Here is an 18,664-nt window from a genome sequence, read left to right as displayed (position 1 = left end):
TGGACACATTGGACAGCTATGAGAGACATTTTAATTTCATATGCAGAATGTGGACTTGACCAGGACAAAATACACATGTTAGTGCAAGGTATAAATGAGACATGAATGACAACCTATACGGCAAAGCGAGAAAATCCATAAACTTAACACCGCTGACCTCGAGCATAAATCGCCTCTGACTGTCTATCGGAACATTGCACAACATATCTAAAAGGAGATAGATAGGTCTTGATCCCATTAGGTCCTAGGAAAGACAAGTCCAGTTCACGATCAGTGGACGTCCAAACTCAAATCTGGCACACTTTGAAAAATTATACATAAGCCTTGTCCGATGTAAATGTTTGATACCTTGTTGTATTGAAAGGGATCATGTATTGCACATGGTATACGCAGAGAAAACAAATGCATGTAAGTCTTTCAAGGACATCTATTGTTGCACTATTGAACAATGTGCCGATTTTCATTGCTATCTTTACCTCCCTTTACCTCAGATGAACAATTGAGACCCATATGCACAATTTTGAATAGGAATATGTTCCCAAAACTTCATTGGTAACACTTTACACTGTTGCTCTTATACTCGTGTAATGACAATGTAATTACTCTATTAACAATGTAATTATTCAAGAAATAACATTTAATATGTACACCTTATTTCTTTGTATTGTAAATTAAAACCTATTCCTAAGTACTGATTGAATGTCTCTCCAAAGTTGTGTAAAACCTTTCTTTGATATACGTTAGCAGTGTTTTTGGATCAGCCGAGCCTGAGTGAAGGAGGAATATAGTTTTATTCATTTTAAATATTGATGTTATCATATAGCCCAAGGGTCTCCAACCTTCTTCCTTGAGAGCTACCCTGCTGTTGGTTTTTACTCCAATCCCAGTTGCAACTAACCTTGTTCAGTTTATCAAGCAGCTAATTATTAAATTAGGTGTGCTGGATTAGGGTTGGAGTGGAAACCTACAGGGCAGTAGCTCTCCAGGAACAGGGCTGGAGAGCCCTGATGTAGGCCTTGGGAATCCCTTGGTCAGTGTGTCTCCATGTTGTTTTATACATTGAAACGTTCACTATATTGAAAGGCTGTGGGCTCAATTCAATCAAACCTGCATTGTGGTAGTTTGTAAACAAAGACACCAATCATTGCCGTGGTAGGTCCAATTGAATTTCAGCCCGCACCTGTCTCAGTGCGTTTGTCAACTGTGCACAGAAAAGGCTTGTAATGAAATATGTTGGGTTACAAATAGGTTTTGATCCAGCATGTGGTCCATGTGCATGTTTCTTCATGATATATAAAACATAACCCAATATATACTTAATATGATAGTAAAACAACTGTGTCAGGTCCTTACAGTTGTAGCAGATCACAATGTCCCAAATAATAACAATAATACTAATAATAATACATATGATAGAATTAGTATATTAACACAATGTATTCGTATTTGATCAATCATACATGTTTACCCCTAGTATTATTATTATTATTATTGAACAACCTGCAGGAGATATATTGCCAGTGCTTAGTTTCTTCCCATCCTACTGAAACCCGAGAGGAGAGAGAGTGCATTGCATCACTACCCACTCCTCGCAGCATTGGTCGCCATCCATCCCCTCTCCTCTTTCCAGTACCAAAACAGATGGTGGAAAAATCATCACATCTGCCGGGACACACGACAACAATAGACAGCATCTAGCCCAAGAGAACCGGGGCGTCCATCATGTTTGCTGTCCAGAGCTCCATGAGGGTGTGAGCGCCGTCGGGATTTTTGACACGGGGTACCATCACGGCAGCCGAGGATTCTTCTCGCGACTGTCTGGGCTCTCCATCGAGTGGGGAAGATGGCCGCCATGAAAATTTTAACCAGCAGTGGGCTGTTCTTAGCGTTCTGTGCGTTGGGGTTGCTAGCCATGGCAATCTGCACCGACTTTTGGTATGAGACAGATGCGCGAAGACACCGAGAAAGGTGTAAAAACTACGCCAACAAGAGAAACGACCCGGGGTACATCTATATCTCAAATAGCAATCTCCCTCTCCAGATGCCCCCAAAGGGCATTGAAAGGAAAGGTAACAGTCCAAGTGCCGGAGCTCAGCCTCTTATTAGGGAAAAACGGCACTTTCTGGCCGCAGCGTCAGCTATGGAGTCCCACTGCAGTCGCCAGTTCAATTCAACCATCTCTGGGCTCTGGAGAAAGTGTCATCGAGATGGATTTGACCTGGAGACAGAGGATCTCATATATAAAGGTAAGGGTGCTACAGCTAATAGCCTACATCAGGCCCTGGTGTGATGTGGTACTGATGCTGCTCACTGAGTGTAAGCATGATGCTCAGATCCTCAGATCCAAACTCAACACGATCATATTGATACAATGGGCATGGGATTAACTGATGCTCCTAACTCCCACTGTAGGGCCGTTGCCATAATAATATTTTACAAGAGGGGCTTTTGTTCATCATTGTAAACTACAGTAGCAAATAAATAATCAGTAAATCATCTAGATGGAAATGCCAGTCGTGTACGTGACGCCGAAGACGTGGTACTTGCGTATTTTTTACGCTTTGTGTGTACGCCGCTGTCCATGGTGCTGAATTTATTTTCAGGCTTTGCGCCCAGTCCGTTCGCCTAGCAGCAGCACACAATGGCGGAGGAAGGGGGTCTTCCCTTGTAAAAGCGAAACGATTTGTCTCAGGTGCTATTTGGACTGTTCGAGTGCATTTGGCATCTGTTACATTCAAATACTAGATAATGTGTTATGGGTGATGCGTCGATTGTCACGGGGGAGACCGAGAGAAGACCAAGGACTGAATTATTGATAAACATCCTGCTTCGTGGGAATTTTGAGCTGTAAGAGAGGAAATCATAGTGCATGGAACTCTCGCAGAACGGCCTCGTCCGACACACGACAGCAGGGCTTTCTGTGCAATGCCATGAGGCGTTCATGCATGACTACTCTGAGATTCTGACGAGTGATGAGAGAACAACAGCATTAATGTTAGCATAAACACAGTACCTTCGTTCAAGGAAATTCAGGACACTGAATATTTTTGAGAATTCCCCACAAATTATAGCGTGTTTGTTTACCAGGATGTTTTCCTAATGTATTCAATCAGATTCAAACTGTCCAGAGTAGGCCTAGAGGACATGTTCATGGGTTAGTTTCACCATATAAAAACGAGAGCTCAGTTCATTTTTCAAAACATTGAACATCTAATAGTTGAGTTGAGTTTATTTTATTTTTACAGGGACAGTGCATTCAATGGGACAGTGCACATTCATCAACGCTTCAGTAAAAGTGCCGGTTTTAGCCAGCCGGCTAATTTTCAACCGTAGTCCCTAATAGATGGGTTAGCTGACAACGTCACGAAAACTATGCTCGCGATTCAATGGGGCAGAAGTCTGTGTTGTTATTCTGGATGGCCAGCTAAGAACAATGACAAGCTGCCATGTGGTGTTTTGACTGATGTCATGTCTATGCCAATATGGCTCAAATTTTCTAGCTAGCCTTTCTGGGACTGGGGGCAGTATTGAGTAGTTTGGATGAATGAGGTCCCCAAAGTAAACTGCCTGTTACTCAGGCCCAGAAGCTAGGATATGCATATAATGGATAGACAACGCTCTAAAGTTTCCAAAACTGTTAAAATAATGTCTGTGAGTATAACAGAACTGATATGGCAGGTGAAAACCTGAGGAGAATCCATCCAGGAAGTGCCATTATTTTGAAATGGGTGTTTTTCCATTGAAAGCCTATCCACCATATAAAGGGATATGACTCAGATTGCATTCCCTATGGCTTCCACTAGATGTGAACAGTCTTTAGACATTGTTGTTTCATTGTTTTTAGACATTGAAGGAGAATGACCACTTTGAATGAGTGGACAGTGGAAATTCCCAGAGCTGTTTGGTGCACCTTTATATTGACAACGCTATTGTCCGGTGTAAATATTATTGATTATTAAAAAAAAAAACCTGAGGATTGATTATAAACATTGTTTGACATGTTTCTACAAACTTTACTAATACTATTTGGATTTTTCGTCTGCCTGTTGTGACCGCCTTTGAGCCAATGGATTACCGAACAAACCTGCGCCAACAAAACGGAGGTTTTTGGACATAAAGAGGGACTTTATCGAACAAAACAAACATTTATTGTGTAACATGGAGTCTTTGAGTGCAACCATTTGAAGATCATCAAAGGTAATTGATTAATTTTGTCACTATTTCTGACTTTTGTGACTCCTCTACTTGGCTGGAAAATGTTTGTATGGTTTTGTGTGCTGGGCGCTGTCCTCAGATAATCGCATGGTTTGCTTTCGCCGTAAAGCCTTTTTGAAATCTGACACAGTGGCTGGATTAACAAGAAGTTTAGCTTTATTTTGATGTATTACACTTGTGATTTTATGAAAGTGAAATATTTATAATACTGTAATTTGAATTTCGCGCTCTGCAATTTCACCGGATGTTATTGAGTTGTCCCGCTAGCGGCACGCCTTTCCCAAACAGGCTAGCTAACCAACAATTGTAACAATGTATTTGAGAAACAACAAGTACGTGCTCATTATTTTCAATAAACATTGGAGACCCTCATGCTGAGGTAAACGGTAACTGTTGTCAGAATTGTGGGAAAGTGAGCTGATTTCTTTGATAGAATAAGGTAATCTGTAGCATATCATAAATTGACAACAATATCCACTACACCCTCAGGTTGAATTGCATTGAGACACATAGGCCCACTGGACAACATGATATTCTCTCTAGTTGCTCCCTTGTTTATCAGAATGATGAGTTGGTCTGCATCTGCAGACACCTCACAACTCAAACCTTAAAGTGTCTCTAAAGTGAAGTTAGTAGGTCTGTATACCACCATCACAGTAATACTGATATAAGTAACCTGGTGGGACCAGGGGGTAGCCACTAGCCAGATATGTTTGTAATGCAATGCTACATCTATGGCATGAAACAAATGACAGATGAGTTGGCTTAAGCACAAACAGAACTGGCTACCACCACACTCTGAGACCACAACACATTGAAAGTGATTAATTTGGCCAATACTATAGATTCTCCTCAGTAACTGGGACATGGAACCCAATCCAGAAATGTCTATTTCTTCTCTCAGGCTGCTATAGTTCCATATCAGGGCGTGAACTGTTGGCTCCATGTTTGAGCCTGCATACAGTACTTTTGACTTCCTTAGCTTCACATAGCTGAATGTTTGCAGCTGAAGTCCAGGTGTTCTAAGAGTGGAGCTTCACACTGTGACTTTTGACAACTCTATCACATTTGGTGCGTCAATACATTTGATTACTTGCTTTTGCTGCCTTTGACCTAAAATGTATCAAATAATATTAGCGAGTAGGTAGTCAGATCTGCTGCTGAGCAAGTGCTAAGTAAATTGATCTCCATCCATAGCTCTTGGTCTTGAGGCTCACACAATGTTAGATTTTGCAGTAGTCATGGGACATAAATGTCTCACCGCTCATCTGGATATATTGTGCTTTCCCACCAAACATGAGAACAATGAATTATGTATTTCTGTACTCTGAACTGAGTGAACTCAATGCTAATCCTTGTCAAACACTTTTTTGAACATTCACACTAGTTCATGTTTTCCTTTTTGATTCTTCCTCTTGTTTATGCCAGAACCATATAGCCTTTTCCATTCATGGTGACTGACTAGGCTTTATGGCAGGGGTCTTCTTCCACACTTACAAAACCATGTCATGAACATATTCCAACATAAATCTCCCTTCTCCCTGATCAAACAAGTAACTGATTACAGTACACCATATCCAGGAATATGTGAAGATATTTGCAATAATTTGAGCATAGGTGGTCTATCTCATTGGAGTGATATGATGAAACAGTAATGCAAGACTCGTCTCTTCCTGTTGTTATAATTGGTCTGGATACCCACCTCGCACGGAGAGATAATTAGAGGCTGATCTACATGAATGATGCCGGATGCTGTTTCTGCTCTGAATCACAGCTAGCTGTCTCTCACTTTGAGAGGCACACTGAGGATATTGCACGATGACATCATTCACAGTGACACAAAGGACTCATAACAATTTTTCTCTTTTAGAACTACTGTAGTGTCTACATGCTTAACTGAGTCACCATATTCAGTGTGGTTGAGTTTATTGTCTACAAAGCAGCCTGTTTTATCAAGGTCTTATCAAGACTGTGTTTCTATCATAATCATCAACTCTTTTCTTCAGGATTGATTCAGCGGTGCATCCCAGTCAAGTATCACTACTCTTCCTCCATCCTTCCGCGAAATTTACCCATCAACATCACCAAGACCATCCGTCAGGATGAGTGGCATGCACTCCGTAAGTCTGAGCCTGTTTGTCTGACTGTCTGTCTGTCTGTCTGTCTATCTAATGGATGTCTTACTGGCTGTACAGTATGTCTGGACTCTCCGTGTTCAATCATTTTCTCTCTCTCTGTCTATCTCTCTAGTTCTCTTTCTCTCTAACTGTTATCTCAGGATCAAATACATTTAAAGTGGCGGCCATTGAGAGCAATTTCATCTTCTTCTTATCGCTGTTCACCCCTCCCTTTCGCCCTCTCTAGTTTTGATATCCTTCAAAAAGATAAGGAAGATTACATGGTTCTATGAAGGAAGTGACAGGGATTTGTAAGGGTGTATGGCTCTATTTGTGTCAGGAATATTCTATGTATCATATGCCGTGAATATGATTGTGCAGACATTGCATTTCTGTGCTGTGCATGCTGTAGATCCCACTGGGCCTCCTGCTCTGATCTCCACTGTTCTTTGTCCACTAAAATGACGGAGGTGTGTGTCTGTTGGTGCAGATCTACGCAGGATGACGGCTGGCTTTGTGGGCATGGCCGTGTCCATCATCCTGTTTGGCTGGATTATCGGAGTGCTGGGCTGCTGTCAGCAGCATGACCTCATGCAGTATGTAGCTGGACTACTCTTTCTCATGGGAGGTAAGTGCTGTCTCCTCTCTGTGTGTGTGTGTGTGTGTGTGTGTGTGTGTGTGTGTGTGTGTGTGTGTGTGTGTGTGTGTGTGTGTGTGTGTGTGTGTGTGTGTGTGTGTGTGTGTGTGTGTGTGCGTGTGCATGTGTGTGTGTGTGTGTGCATGTGTGTCTTTGTTTGATGCATTGTGTAGACTACAGTAGTTGTCTCCACAATATATGCACTTGTGTGTGAGAGAGAGCTATATGTGTGAACACATATAGGTTTATATAATAAGATGTACAATAAATCATGACATGTCTGTAAATGGAGTGTGAAGATGTTACCATTTATTGTCTGGCTGACCCACTAGGCCTACCAACATAGGAATGACATAATACCGTATATAGTTCATTGAAGTTGCTGTGAATCCCGTACATTTCCGTTTGTCTCCTTGTCCTCCCTCAGGAACGTGCTGTATCATCTCCCTGTGTACATGTGTGGCGGGCATCAACTTTGAGCTGTCGCGTTACCCACGCTACATGTATGGCCTCCCAGAGGATATTAGCCATGGCTACGGCTGGTCCATGTTCTGTGCCTGGGGGGGCTTAGGCCTCACTCTGCTGGCTGGTTTCCTGTGCACCCTGGCCCCATCCCTAAGCACCCCCTCCCGTACAACCGTCCACAAGCCCAGACAGGAGAACGGAACCGTGTGATGGGACTGTGTGACTGGCCCACAAAGCGCACAAATAAGCAACACCCATCCAACTTCGTCCAATGTTTTTGTCCAACCACCATCTCACCTCATCACCTTCCCTGTCCATACCACCTCTGTCATCCATCTGAATCATGAGTGTACCAGAGAAATTGTACATGGGAGAACAGAGCAAAGTCATACCAAACTGTACTATTTACTGTACATCTAAGACACACAGACATGGCAAGACCTTTTTGTTGTTAAACGTTTGACTACTGACTCTATGGCAGCCTAGAGGAATTGTCTTAAAATGGTGCTCTCTTTTAACACACACAACACAGAACACAGTCCAAAAGCTTAGAAAGAAACAACAAGCATCTCTAAATGGAACAATCCAACAAACAAGAAAACGTGGCAGAGCATCCTGTCATCATTCCTCTTTTAGTCGGTTGGTCTCTACTGTGTTTGTTATTGTTCGCAACAAAATATTATGCTGGCATAAACTGTCCGTTGTTTTGAATCAGCTGACTGATGTCAAGCATTATCCCTAGGAAGGACTTTACAGTTTAAGCCTAAAACCTGCTTCTTGCAGCAGAGGACCAAGAGCACAACATGGAAATGGCAGGGGTGGAACAGCAAGATAAAATGCAGAACTGCGCTTTTGAAGAGCAAATCTTTCAGCGCTTCTATGATTCAGTATGTACAAATGCATCTCTATGTAGATTCAGGTCATTGTTTGTATAAAGTAACTCTTGAATAAGATTTTTTTTCCTGTTTGTTTTCGAGGTAACAATGACAATTTGGGTCTTCAGTGGTGTTGTTTGCTGGAATAAATTGTATGCTTCATGATTAGAAGAATAAGAGTGATTGCAAGGCACATTAAGTACTGTTTGAGAGTAGCAGAGGCAGTTAAAGGTCCAGTGCAGTCAAACATGTGATTTGTCTGTGTTTTATATATATTTCCACACTATGCAGTTGGAATAATACTGTGAAATGCTGATAATGCCATTTTAGTCTAAGAGCTGTTTGATCAGTTTTCCCCTCCCCACTCAGACCATTCCCAGACAGTCCTAGCAAAATTCTTGATTGAGAAATTGCTCTTTGCTAAGAAGCTATTTTAATTGAATACAATCACAGTGAGCTACTTAATTATTACCCAGAAATGATTTGATATTGAAATAAAAAACGTCTGCATTGGACCTTTAAGGATCAGTAAATATTGTATGTTGAAGGATGGGGTTCAATGAAAAAAAATGTAACCTTCTAATAACACATTCAAACTTAGAAACAATGACAGTGTCACGACTCCCGCCGAAGTTGGCTCCCCTGCCTGTTCGGGCAGTGCTCGGCGGTCGTCGTCACTGTCCTACTAGCCACTACCGATCCCTTTTTCGTTTGTCTGTTGGTTTTGTCTTATTAGTTTCACCTGTGTGTATTTTAGTTTAATTAGAGTCCTTATATATATAAGCCTGATGGAATTACAGGTAAGATGGAATTGATGTATTTTGTGAGTACAGGGTACTCAAGTAACACTGCTTATATATAAGGATGCTAATTAAACTAAAATACACACAGGTGAAACTTATAAGACAGTAAAATCGTGACGACCGCAGAGCAGAGCACCGCCCGAACAGGCAGGGGAGCCAACTTCGGCGGAAAACGTGACAGACAGACAGTAATTTACAGTTATAAGTGACAATACCTGCCGTCTTGGATTTGGCAGGAATTGAACTGCAGACACCAGTGTTGGACTTGCATTTAATGTATTCTTGCACAAAAACCTTCACATAGCACAACACATTGTTTGTAGCAAGTATCAATGCATTAAGTGATTTGGTTTGTGTGAACTGCTGCAAAATGCAGGTATTTGCACAGCATAGATTCCCAAAGCTTCTGTTAAAGTTTATCATTGAATACATGTCTTATTCAACGCAACATTTCTGTTAATATTCTTCTGTAAGTGAAAATGGGTAATGTTGAGATTTACATTGAGAGAGCAGTAGGGCTGTGAAAAGTCATACTTAATATCATGTTTACATCAGTAACACCACTGGTATGTTGTTTTTTCCTGTCTACCAATCCTTCTCTCCTCACGTTTGAGGCAGGAGTGCCTGCTCTTGCACATAGCTGTTCTCTGTATGCTTCCTCAGTAGGGGGAAACTAGGAATCAGCTCAGGTCTCTTGGAGACAAGACCAATAATGTGGCATCTTGTAAGCAGACAACATGATGTCCTGTTAAAGCATCATCTGCATCACTTCAGTGTGGATCCCTATTGAGTCGACCACTTTCCTGAATGAATTGAGGGAGCTCACCATTTCTTAATTTCAGTGCCACTTTTGCCCCAGGCAACAGGCAGTCTTACTGGCCCTTTGCAGAGTCCCGTTTGCAATTCGTAGAGACAAGGAGAGGTCAAAAGGCCCTCATTTGGGTAACATTTGATTAATATACTCTGTAAGTGCACAGTTCTCGCAAGACTTGAGAGGTGGAATAATTATACAAGCACAATTGTGTATTACATAAAGGTTCTGCGAGGAAACTCAGGCCATGTTGGGAGTTTGTTTGTGGCAGGTCTGGGTTCAGGCAGGCTTCGGAGGCTAGCACTGCACATGAATTAAGATGGAATTACAGGTAAGATGGAATTGATGTATTTTGTGAGTACAGGGTACTCAAGTAACACTGTTTTGTTACCTATATGTAAAAAGGCAGTCATTGTGACACTTTTCCAGCAGTGTTATGAGGTGAGGTGATGAGCTATAACCTTTCCAGTGAATTAGTGTTTGACTGTAGATAAAAACATTGCCTCAAAGTGACTACAAAGTGAAACATCCCAACATTGTTACTACATGTAGCACCACCTCAGACTTGTAAAAGAGTTGTGGATATTGGTGGTGTTCTGCTGCCATTCTGAGCTCATCCACAGTCTTCTCCTCCAGTTTATATCAACACACACGTACAGGTTTTGTCCCTTAGATCTCTAAATTGGCCAATGGTATTGAATGCATGGATAATTGCTACAATAAACGCTACAATACATTTATTGCAATTGTGTTGTTTGAATAATGATAAAGGTTCTGTTGCTAAACCGGTTGATAGAGAAATATCTGGGTAGCGTGCCAAGAATGCTGAAAAAGTAGTAAAATGGCCACATAAAAAAGAATGAGAGAAGGGGTAAGCACAATATACAACTTGTATGCAAAAGTGACAGCAAAATAGTTCTCTTAGTGGGACTTCTCGTGTTTCATGAGGAACTGGAAAGTGTTCAGTGTGAGCAATGTGGGACACTGTGTACAAATGCCACAATTTCAAGTGGCACCTCTTTAAGTAGCACTGCTATGATTTTCTACACGTCATTTATACTGGTTCAATCCACGAGGATGGAGAAAGACGATTAAAAGACATTATAGTCTCGCATGAGATCATTATGGTTCATTTCTTTTAATGTATTCAAACTTGTCCATTTTTTAATCTAATTTATTTTACTGAAATAAAATGTAATTAACATACTATTCTGAAGTCAACTGTGTCTGTATATTTCATGTATTCTAGATGTCTATGTCACAACAGAAAAACACTGAGCTTAGGTAAACATCTTCCTGTGTACTGCCCATCTGGGCTTACATCTACACTATTTCCCACTCATGGAGAGTATAATCAAATAGGCTATTATGGTTCTTGCAACCACTGCAGTAAAGTTTTGGTTGGACATGTGGCACATTTTTCAGAGGAATTACACAAATGCCATGATTTGACAAAAAAAAACAACCATCATCTCAGTTTGTCTTTCATCAGTATGTAGCACATACTCATTCTCCAAACTAATACAGCATTGATGAGGTTTTAAAAACAATCACATGGATGTTGCTGACATCTGTCAGTTAGTGAGCTGACACTGATTTAGTCCAAATGCTAGACTTACTTTAAGTGGACCTCAGTGGATGATTTCCCTGTAATAATATTAGGCTGCATTTAGACAGGCAGTCCAATTCTGATCTTTTTTCCCCACAATAGGTATTTTGACCAATCACAGATCTTTTCACATTAGATCATTTTTAGGGCTGATCTGATTGGTCAAAACAATATCGTAATTATGCCGCATGTTTAAATGCAGCCATAGCTGCTAAGGAACCCTGGGCTAGGTGTTGCTTGTACCATCTATTTCTTATGACACGATGCCACCTAGAGGAGAGTTTAGTATTTTCTGGCTGAGCTCTCAGTCGTGTTTATTCCAGCAACTGAGGAAGAGTCAAGGCTGCAGGGTAGTAGCTAACCATCAAACAACTGACTACAGATCAATTCATAGTTTGCATGGGCATGAAAAAAGGTAAAAATGTGATGTCATTACATGATATTCAATCAGAGTACATTCCAAAATATACATAAAATACTGAAAAATAAAAATGTAATAAATGATTCCTATAACATCTTCTCTCAGGGTACTATCAAAAATATCTTATAGTACAATAAAACAATTCTTATAGAGAAATGACTGGACAGTCTTGAGATGAGCCCTCATCCAATATTTTAAAATACAACTATAAACACCATTACCCCTCAGCTATACTAGCCATTCTGGATCAACTCTTTTAAAGACTACAGGATAGATTTTTACAGATCACTTTTTCAAACTAACCTTAAAAATAACACCATATTTTGTTGAAATCCTTTAGATGATAAAATATACCTTTCCACATACATGTGAGCCACTAAACCCAACCTTACAGATAATAATACATCTCCAGAAAAAACCTTGATATGCTCAGTATAACCAGGAAGCTTCATTGCTAGGTTGTGTTGTCAGTTATCTGTTATGGTTGAACAGATTCATGTTTTATTTCTTGGCACGGTAGTGTGCCCCCACCACCATATAGTTGTCTGGTGACAAGTCCTTCATGTTGGGGGACTTTCCTTTGGCCCGACAGGTCCTGACCGGGGTGACCGGTGGACTCCGGCATGGGTCATGCTTCAGCAGGTAACATCCCAAGGTCTCCCAGCCTCCCCCGATGCGCACCATCACATGACGTTCATTCAGCATCTGCAGGAAGAACAAGATGGAGGGGATAGTCAGAAACAGCAGGTACAATAAAACCCATGACTGCTATTCCATTTGAGCAACTTAACCAATTCAACCATATCACAACAAAAGTACTTATTTTGCTCAGTACCTAGCTTGGTTTTGAATCCCCCTTCACCTATGTCTGATTTCAAGTAGGCCAAGGCATAGTAACCTGGGAAAATGTTATGATCCACTCCCCAGACTGAAACTGCTCGTTGTATGACCCCCCTGAGCCAAGAGAAGATACCCTTCCAATCAAATATTGACCAGTTCCTTCTGCCTGTGTAACAGCCCTCATGAAAGTCAAATGATCTCTGAGCCATAGAAAGAGACATCTTTGTCAAAATCTCATTAAGCCAAATGAAACACTGCCTCATGACGCCAGCTGAGCACATGCAGTGGACTAATCCACAGACATGCACACACGGGAACGCAGGCACGCACACAGCATTCATAAATGGTACGTTGGTGTGAAGTCATAGTTACACTTAGAACACCCGTGATAGCAGGCAAACACAGACATCAGCACTCTTTAAATCAAGCCCTCTGACAACAACTGCATAGACACCTTCCTCTACACATCACCCGCTGGTCTGGTGCAAAGCTGACGCTACCATGGCAACAGCTCTCAAATAATACAGTCGGATTGTAAGAAAATTAAAGCAGCGAAATAGAGACCGCTGTCTCTTTACAAAGCTGTAGCTCCACACAGACATCTAGATTCCCAAGAGGCCTTGCCTGGCCATCCGTCCTGTCAACACCGGCCCACCCCCTCCTTCCTTATCGCCCATAACCCCTTCATTATGGAACCATTAAGAATGTGATAATACAAGCAGATTTACACCCATGCTATACGCCTCCTGTCCTCCACTATGCATACTAATGGCGAGATGGACAGTGGAGGGGTGTAAGTGAATACACACACGCACATACACAAGCAACCACATGCACCCAGACAATGCCTGGTAGTCCCATTTACCAACCCAAGAAGACCCTGAAACGTGATCTGCCTCAGCTGTCCACCGGCAGATTAAAATGTTATTGCTGACAGCGGGGTCAAGTTTGACATAACACACGAACACAAGGGTAAGAGGGAGGGAGGGAGGGAGGGAGGGAGGGAGGGAGGGAGGGGGGGGAGGGAGGGAGGGAAACACCTATTTATGTTTTTTCCATTCATCAACCTTAGGTTAGGGCTGTCCATACAAATGTGGGATAAAATACTGTAGGCTATAAGGATTTGTCTTTTCAGTAGTCTCTCGAAAGCACTATATTTCAAGAGCTCTATGAGGAAAATATATTTGGGATACTGTATTTAATTAATTGCATATGTAACAGAACACTAGTCAACACAGAACACTAGTCAAAATACGTTATGACTGTTATGGCTCTCAAAACTCAATATTCACATAGTGGAATTATGCAAGTAGACTTTCTCAGGAATTGTGCACACAACCCCCTATGGCAGACATCTTCTTCTATATAATCAGATTCATTCTAACAGCCCCTGCCCCCCCACACGTGTGCCTTTACTACAGCCCATAAGCTGACTGCTGGATTCCCCTGTGTCTTCCTTCCCTGGCAGCTCTATTGATTCTCTCTCCTCAGGGTTTGTTGTTGAAAGATTCATGAGAATGATAATGGAGGAAGAGGCCTTCACCCATCATCCACTAGGGGCCATGCTTAAACCATTCCCTTCTGAGGAAAGATTATTGTGATTGCATTGGTCATTACATGAGAGATGGAGTAATTGTATTGTAGAAATTCACATGTATCTCACTCTACGGGAAGATCTTGTCACATGAAAAAAGGGCAGTGACTTTAGTATAACCTAACCACCGTCTCCTACTTATTCTTAAATGAAACTACTTTTTTCTTTTAGGTAATCCCATAGAACTTTAATGATTGCTTTAATGGAGATATGTCTTATTTTTATAGCAGTCAGACCGCTGCTAAAATATAAAGCAAACCAAACAAAGCTCCTATGTGTTCTGATCGAAATAGGAAGTAATGGAAGTGAGATGATATTGTGAAAGGTTTTAATGTCTCCATTCTCTTCAGTGCCAGACACAGTTACCATCCCTGCTATAAAGCCTGGTGCTTAATTGGGCTTGGAGATAAAAGGCCTTCCTTTCTTCAACAGCTGAGAATGCTGCATGGAGCCCTCCAGGGCTAGCATGATTGAAAAATCTCCAGTGGAGAGGGGGGGTGTCATACCAGGCTAGGCTTCAATGACCTGTCTGATTAAATCACACCACTAATGACTTGGTCTTAGTAACCAATAGATTCTGCTCTTTAAAAATTCAAGCAAACATCAATGTACTCATACATCCAAACAGACATACAGGGGTTATCAGGGCATCACTCCACACATTCACAGGTGCTCTATTCATACAGAGAGGAGAAGTGTGTTTTTTGTGATTGAGAGAAAGGACTGTGTATCCTACAGGTAGTGTTGTACAGCAGGAGTCGTCAACCTTTTCTTTCCCAGGAACCTCCTCCTAGGCAACCGCCGACCCAGGGACCCCCATCATACATTAGGCGACATTAGAAAGAAAATAAGATATGCTCTTTTCTGGTGTGGATGACAATAATATATATTCTCTTCTTTTTTTGTTATTCACAATGCATTAATTCTGTTGTTGCTAGCGATATTATTTATATATATATATATTTTTTTTTACCCCTTTTTCTCCCCAATTTCGTGGTATCCAATTGGTAGTAGTTACAGTCTTGTCTCATGGCTGCAACTCCCGTACAGACTCAGGTGAGGCGAAGGTCGAGAGCCATGCGTCCTCCGAAACATAACCCAACCAAGCCACACTGCTTCTTGACACAATGCACATCCAATCCGGAAGCCAGCCACACCAATGTGTCAGAGGAAACACTGTATACCTCGCGACCTGGTCAGCATGCTCTGCGCCCTGCCATAGGAGTCGCTAGTGCGCAATGAGACAAGGATATCCCTGCCGGCCAAACCCTCCCTAACCCGGATGACACTGGGCCAATTGTGCGTTGCCCCATGGGCCTCCCGGTCGCGGCCAGCTGTGACAGAGCCTGGGCTCGAACCCAGAATCTCTGGTGCCTTAGACCACTGCGCCACCCGGGAGGCCGCTAGCGATATTCTTAAAAACATTGAATTAATACAATTAAATACAATCACTTTTTTATAGTATTTTTTATTTATCTTTTTTTGGACCCCCTGCTGTACATGGGCTGCAGACCCACGGTTGAATACCTCTGTACAGTAATAACAGTTAGGATGGAGATGTTGGGCACACAGACAATCTAAAGTGAAAAAGGTAACGTAGCCTGGCACAAGTCCATGTTGCTGTAATTAAATCTGTAATTAGCAGTTATGCTCAGGAAACCACAGAAGACTAAAATAATCCAAAGTGTGTAATGGGGAGGGCATCTGGAATATCAGGAAAAATACAGAGCTTCAACAGACAAACATTTCACATGCAACCAAACCCCAGTCATATGACCTTGGTTGCCGAGAAACACTGAAGGATGAAAGAAAGGAAAGATACCATGAAACTGTCAGGGTACGCATATTTCTCCATTTTGTAAATGTTCGTCCTAAACATACAGCCTCACTGAACTTGGCCATAAACCAACAACATCCCTTGGCTATCCATTTTTATGACCTCCATTTTCTTTGATGTGGCGCAAGGGCATGTTTTCCCGTGTCAGACATTTGACTATTACTGAGAAACAGGTGTTCCGTGAGTCTAAGGCAGCCATTATATCTAAATGGGCAGTAAAAATAAGGCATCTGTTGCTCAGGGAAGAAAAATAGGAATGCAGTTGTAACTCCGCGTGTCAGCTTATTGACAAAGACAGCTAAATCACATACTGTTATTGAGTAACACATTCTAAGCCAATGGATTTCAATGAGATTAACTGAGCATTAAAACAGTCTTCTGTTGGTGACCAATTGTCCCCAAAAGATAAGAAACAACATAGGATTTGGTCTGTCAGCTCAGTGTGGACAGCAGACAGACGATGCTACAGTGTCAGTCAAGGCCATATAGGGAAAGCTTCCACTGAGGAAGCAATTGATGCATTTCTGGTTCATTGAGCCCATAGAGTGCGACCCCATCCAATTATTGGTAAATTAACTATGGGATTGAATAGTCCATTTCAGAATATATTAGATATGGAGCAACTGAGTAAGATGTGTATTTTGAATTTAATCAAGTATAAATGTTAATTTTACATTATAGCTAAGATTTAACTTTTTGTTTAACAAAATAATATAGAATAACTTATTTGTAAGACACATTCAATACATATTAGAACAAATCAAGTAATACAAACCTGGGCATGTTTTAATAATACCTTTTTCCCAATAGAGGGTGTGAACTCAGTCTACCGTTGCCAAGCAACCCTGTATCCCATGGGGCTTTGCCTGGAACAAGTCCTTCTCTATAGATTCCCACTTATTGCAGCTTAGTGCAGCAAACATACCCTCATTGCTCAATATATGTCAATCAACATTCTTAAATATCACATGATTAAAAAACAAACACATAAGGAAATGCAAAGAATGTCATATGTTTATATTAAGTCAATACCAACAAATTAAATCGTTACATTTCCTCATGTGGTTGTTGGCTTAAATGAATGTTTATGTCCATACAGTATGTGTCCTATAAATGATGTCACTCACTGCTGTATAGAACAATATAAATATAATCTACTTCCATGGTTTCACGCAACTGCCTGAGGTTTATTAACCCCGACAATTAGGGTGAAGGAAGGGGTTTTGACATACTCGTACGTAGAGGACCTTCTCCCCGACACGGTAGCATCCTTTAGGATGCTTCTCCACAGGGAACTTAGTGGGGCAGCTGCATGGCGAGTCCTCGATAATGTTTCTCACCTGAAACACAAAACATCTCTCAGATAAAGCAAGCAAAGACACAACCTCCTCCTACCCGTAGGTTATACCTACCAGCATTATCACCGCTAAGAATGTTTGCTAAACAATTGGAGAGGAAGTCTGGTGTGCTAGACTAGGTCAATACTTAAGATCTTTCCTACGATACAGTCAGTGGGGCAAGATGACACTGATTAGCTACTGTATTTCTCATTACATTGATGGGTAATTCATGGTTACTTTAGGCCTATTTGAGAGGAGGTACTTACTATGTCATCCAACATGTTGCATGTGCTTGGCGTTTTCTTAGCAGATGATTTGCTTGGACGACGCGCCTTGGGCTTAGGTGAGGGAGAGGGTAATGGTTGTGATGGAGGTGACGGCAGTAGCGGAGGATATGAAGGAGGAGGTGGAGAGGGGGAGACAGGGGTCTCTGTAAGGCTCAGGGCTGAGATAGGATCTGTGGTTGGTGTTGTGGGAGGGGTCTGAGTGGAGGTTGTGACAATGGTAACAGATGAGGTTTGAGTGGAAGTTGTGCTAGTGGTGGTTGACAAGGATGAGATGGAAGTTGGAGGAGTAGGGTCTACTGGGGCTTGAGAAGGGGGTGGGCTTGCACTGGGAGGTGGGGATACAGAAGCAGGGGGTGTAGGAGCACGGAGCAGCGGTAAGATCAAGGGAAGAGTTGTGGGTGAGGGGAAGGGGAAGGCCAGAGGTGATGATGAGGTGAGAGAACCTCCCTCCTCCCTATCTATCTCTCTCTCCAGCTTCACCAACCCTGGGGGCTCCACACCATACCTAAAAGCGAGTCAGTGAGACACCATGACTGTTAGATGGTTGGTAAAGAAAGATTCCATGAACTGAGAATAGCGCAGTTGTGCAAGTCTCTGAGTAAATGATGTACACAGAGTCATGACAACTCACCTGGCTGAAATCCTTCCCAGCTCCATAAGACAGAGACACACCTCCCGAGGTTGTTTGTGGAGCACTGCCCATAAAGCACCCACAAGTTATGTGATGGCTAAACAAATAGTGTCATATAAATGTATAAAGCCTGAGGACATGAACAGCAGCTAAATGTGCGTTTACATGAACGCCCTTGACAA

The 18,664-nt window shown here is 41.9% G+C and overlaps 2 protein-coding genes across 3 annotated transcripts in view; one reads left to right on the top strand and one right to left on the bottom strand.

The window, feature by feature from the left end:
• Nucleotides 1-1,537: 1,537 nt before the first annotated feature.
• On the top strand, nt 1,538-11,132 carry LOC112263796 (transmembrane protein 178B-like). The gene is made up of 4 exons (XM_024440405.2): nt 1,538-2,246; nt 6,222-6,335; nt 6,823-6,960; nt 7,397-11,132. Exons 1-4 carry the CDS (start codon nt 1,844-1,846, stop codon nt 7,642-7,644), a joined length of 903 nt encoding a protein of 300 aa, XP_024296173.2. The 5' UTR covers nt 1,538-1,843; the 3' UTR covers nt 7,645-11,132.
• Nucleotides 11,127-18,664, bottom strand: part of LOC112263794 (growth arrest-specific protein 2) — a 23,207-nt gene continuing 15,669 nt past the window's right edge. For both annotated transcript variants that reach the window (XM_024440403.2, XM_024440404.2), the window contains exons 5-8: nt 18,483-18,546; nt 17,831-18,356; nt 17,457-17,564; nt 11,127-12,658 (exon numbers count right to left, since the gene is read on the bottom strand). In XM_024440403.2, the coding sequence (XP_024296171.1) occupies nt 12,455-12,658; nt 17,457-17,564; nt 17,831-18,356; nt 18,483-18,546 (902 nt within the window). In that variant the 3' untranslated portion in view covers nt 11,127-12,454. The remainder of the gene's footprint in view (nt 12,659-17,456; nt 17,565-17,830; nt 18,357-18,482; nt 18,547-18,664) is intronic.

Source organism: Oncorhynchus tshawytscha, linkage group LG12, assembly GCF_018296145.1.
Source record: "Oncorhynchus tshawytscha isolate Ot180627B linkage group LG12, Otsh_v2.0, whole genome shotgun sequence".
Taxonomy (NCBI): Eukaryota; Metazoa; Chordata; class Actinopteri; order Salmoniformes; family Salmonidae; genus Oncorhynchus; species Oncorhynchus tshawytscha.
Note: the sequence above shows the minus strand (reverse complement) of the source record. Positions and strands in the feature narration are given on the sequence as shown.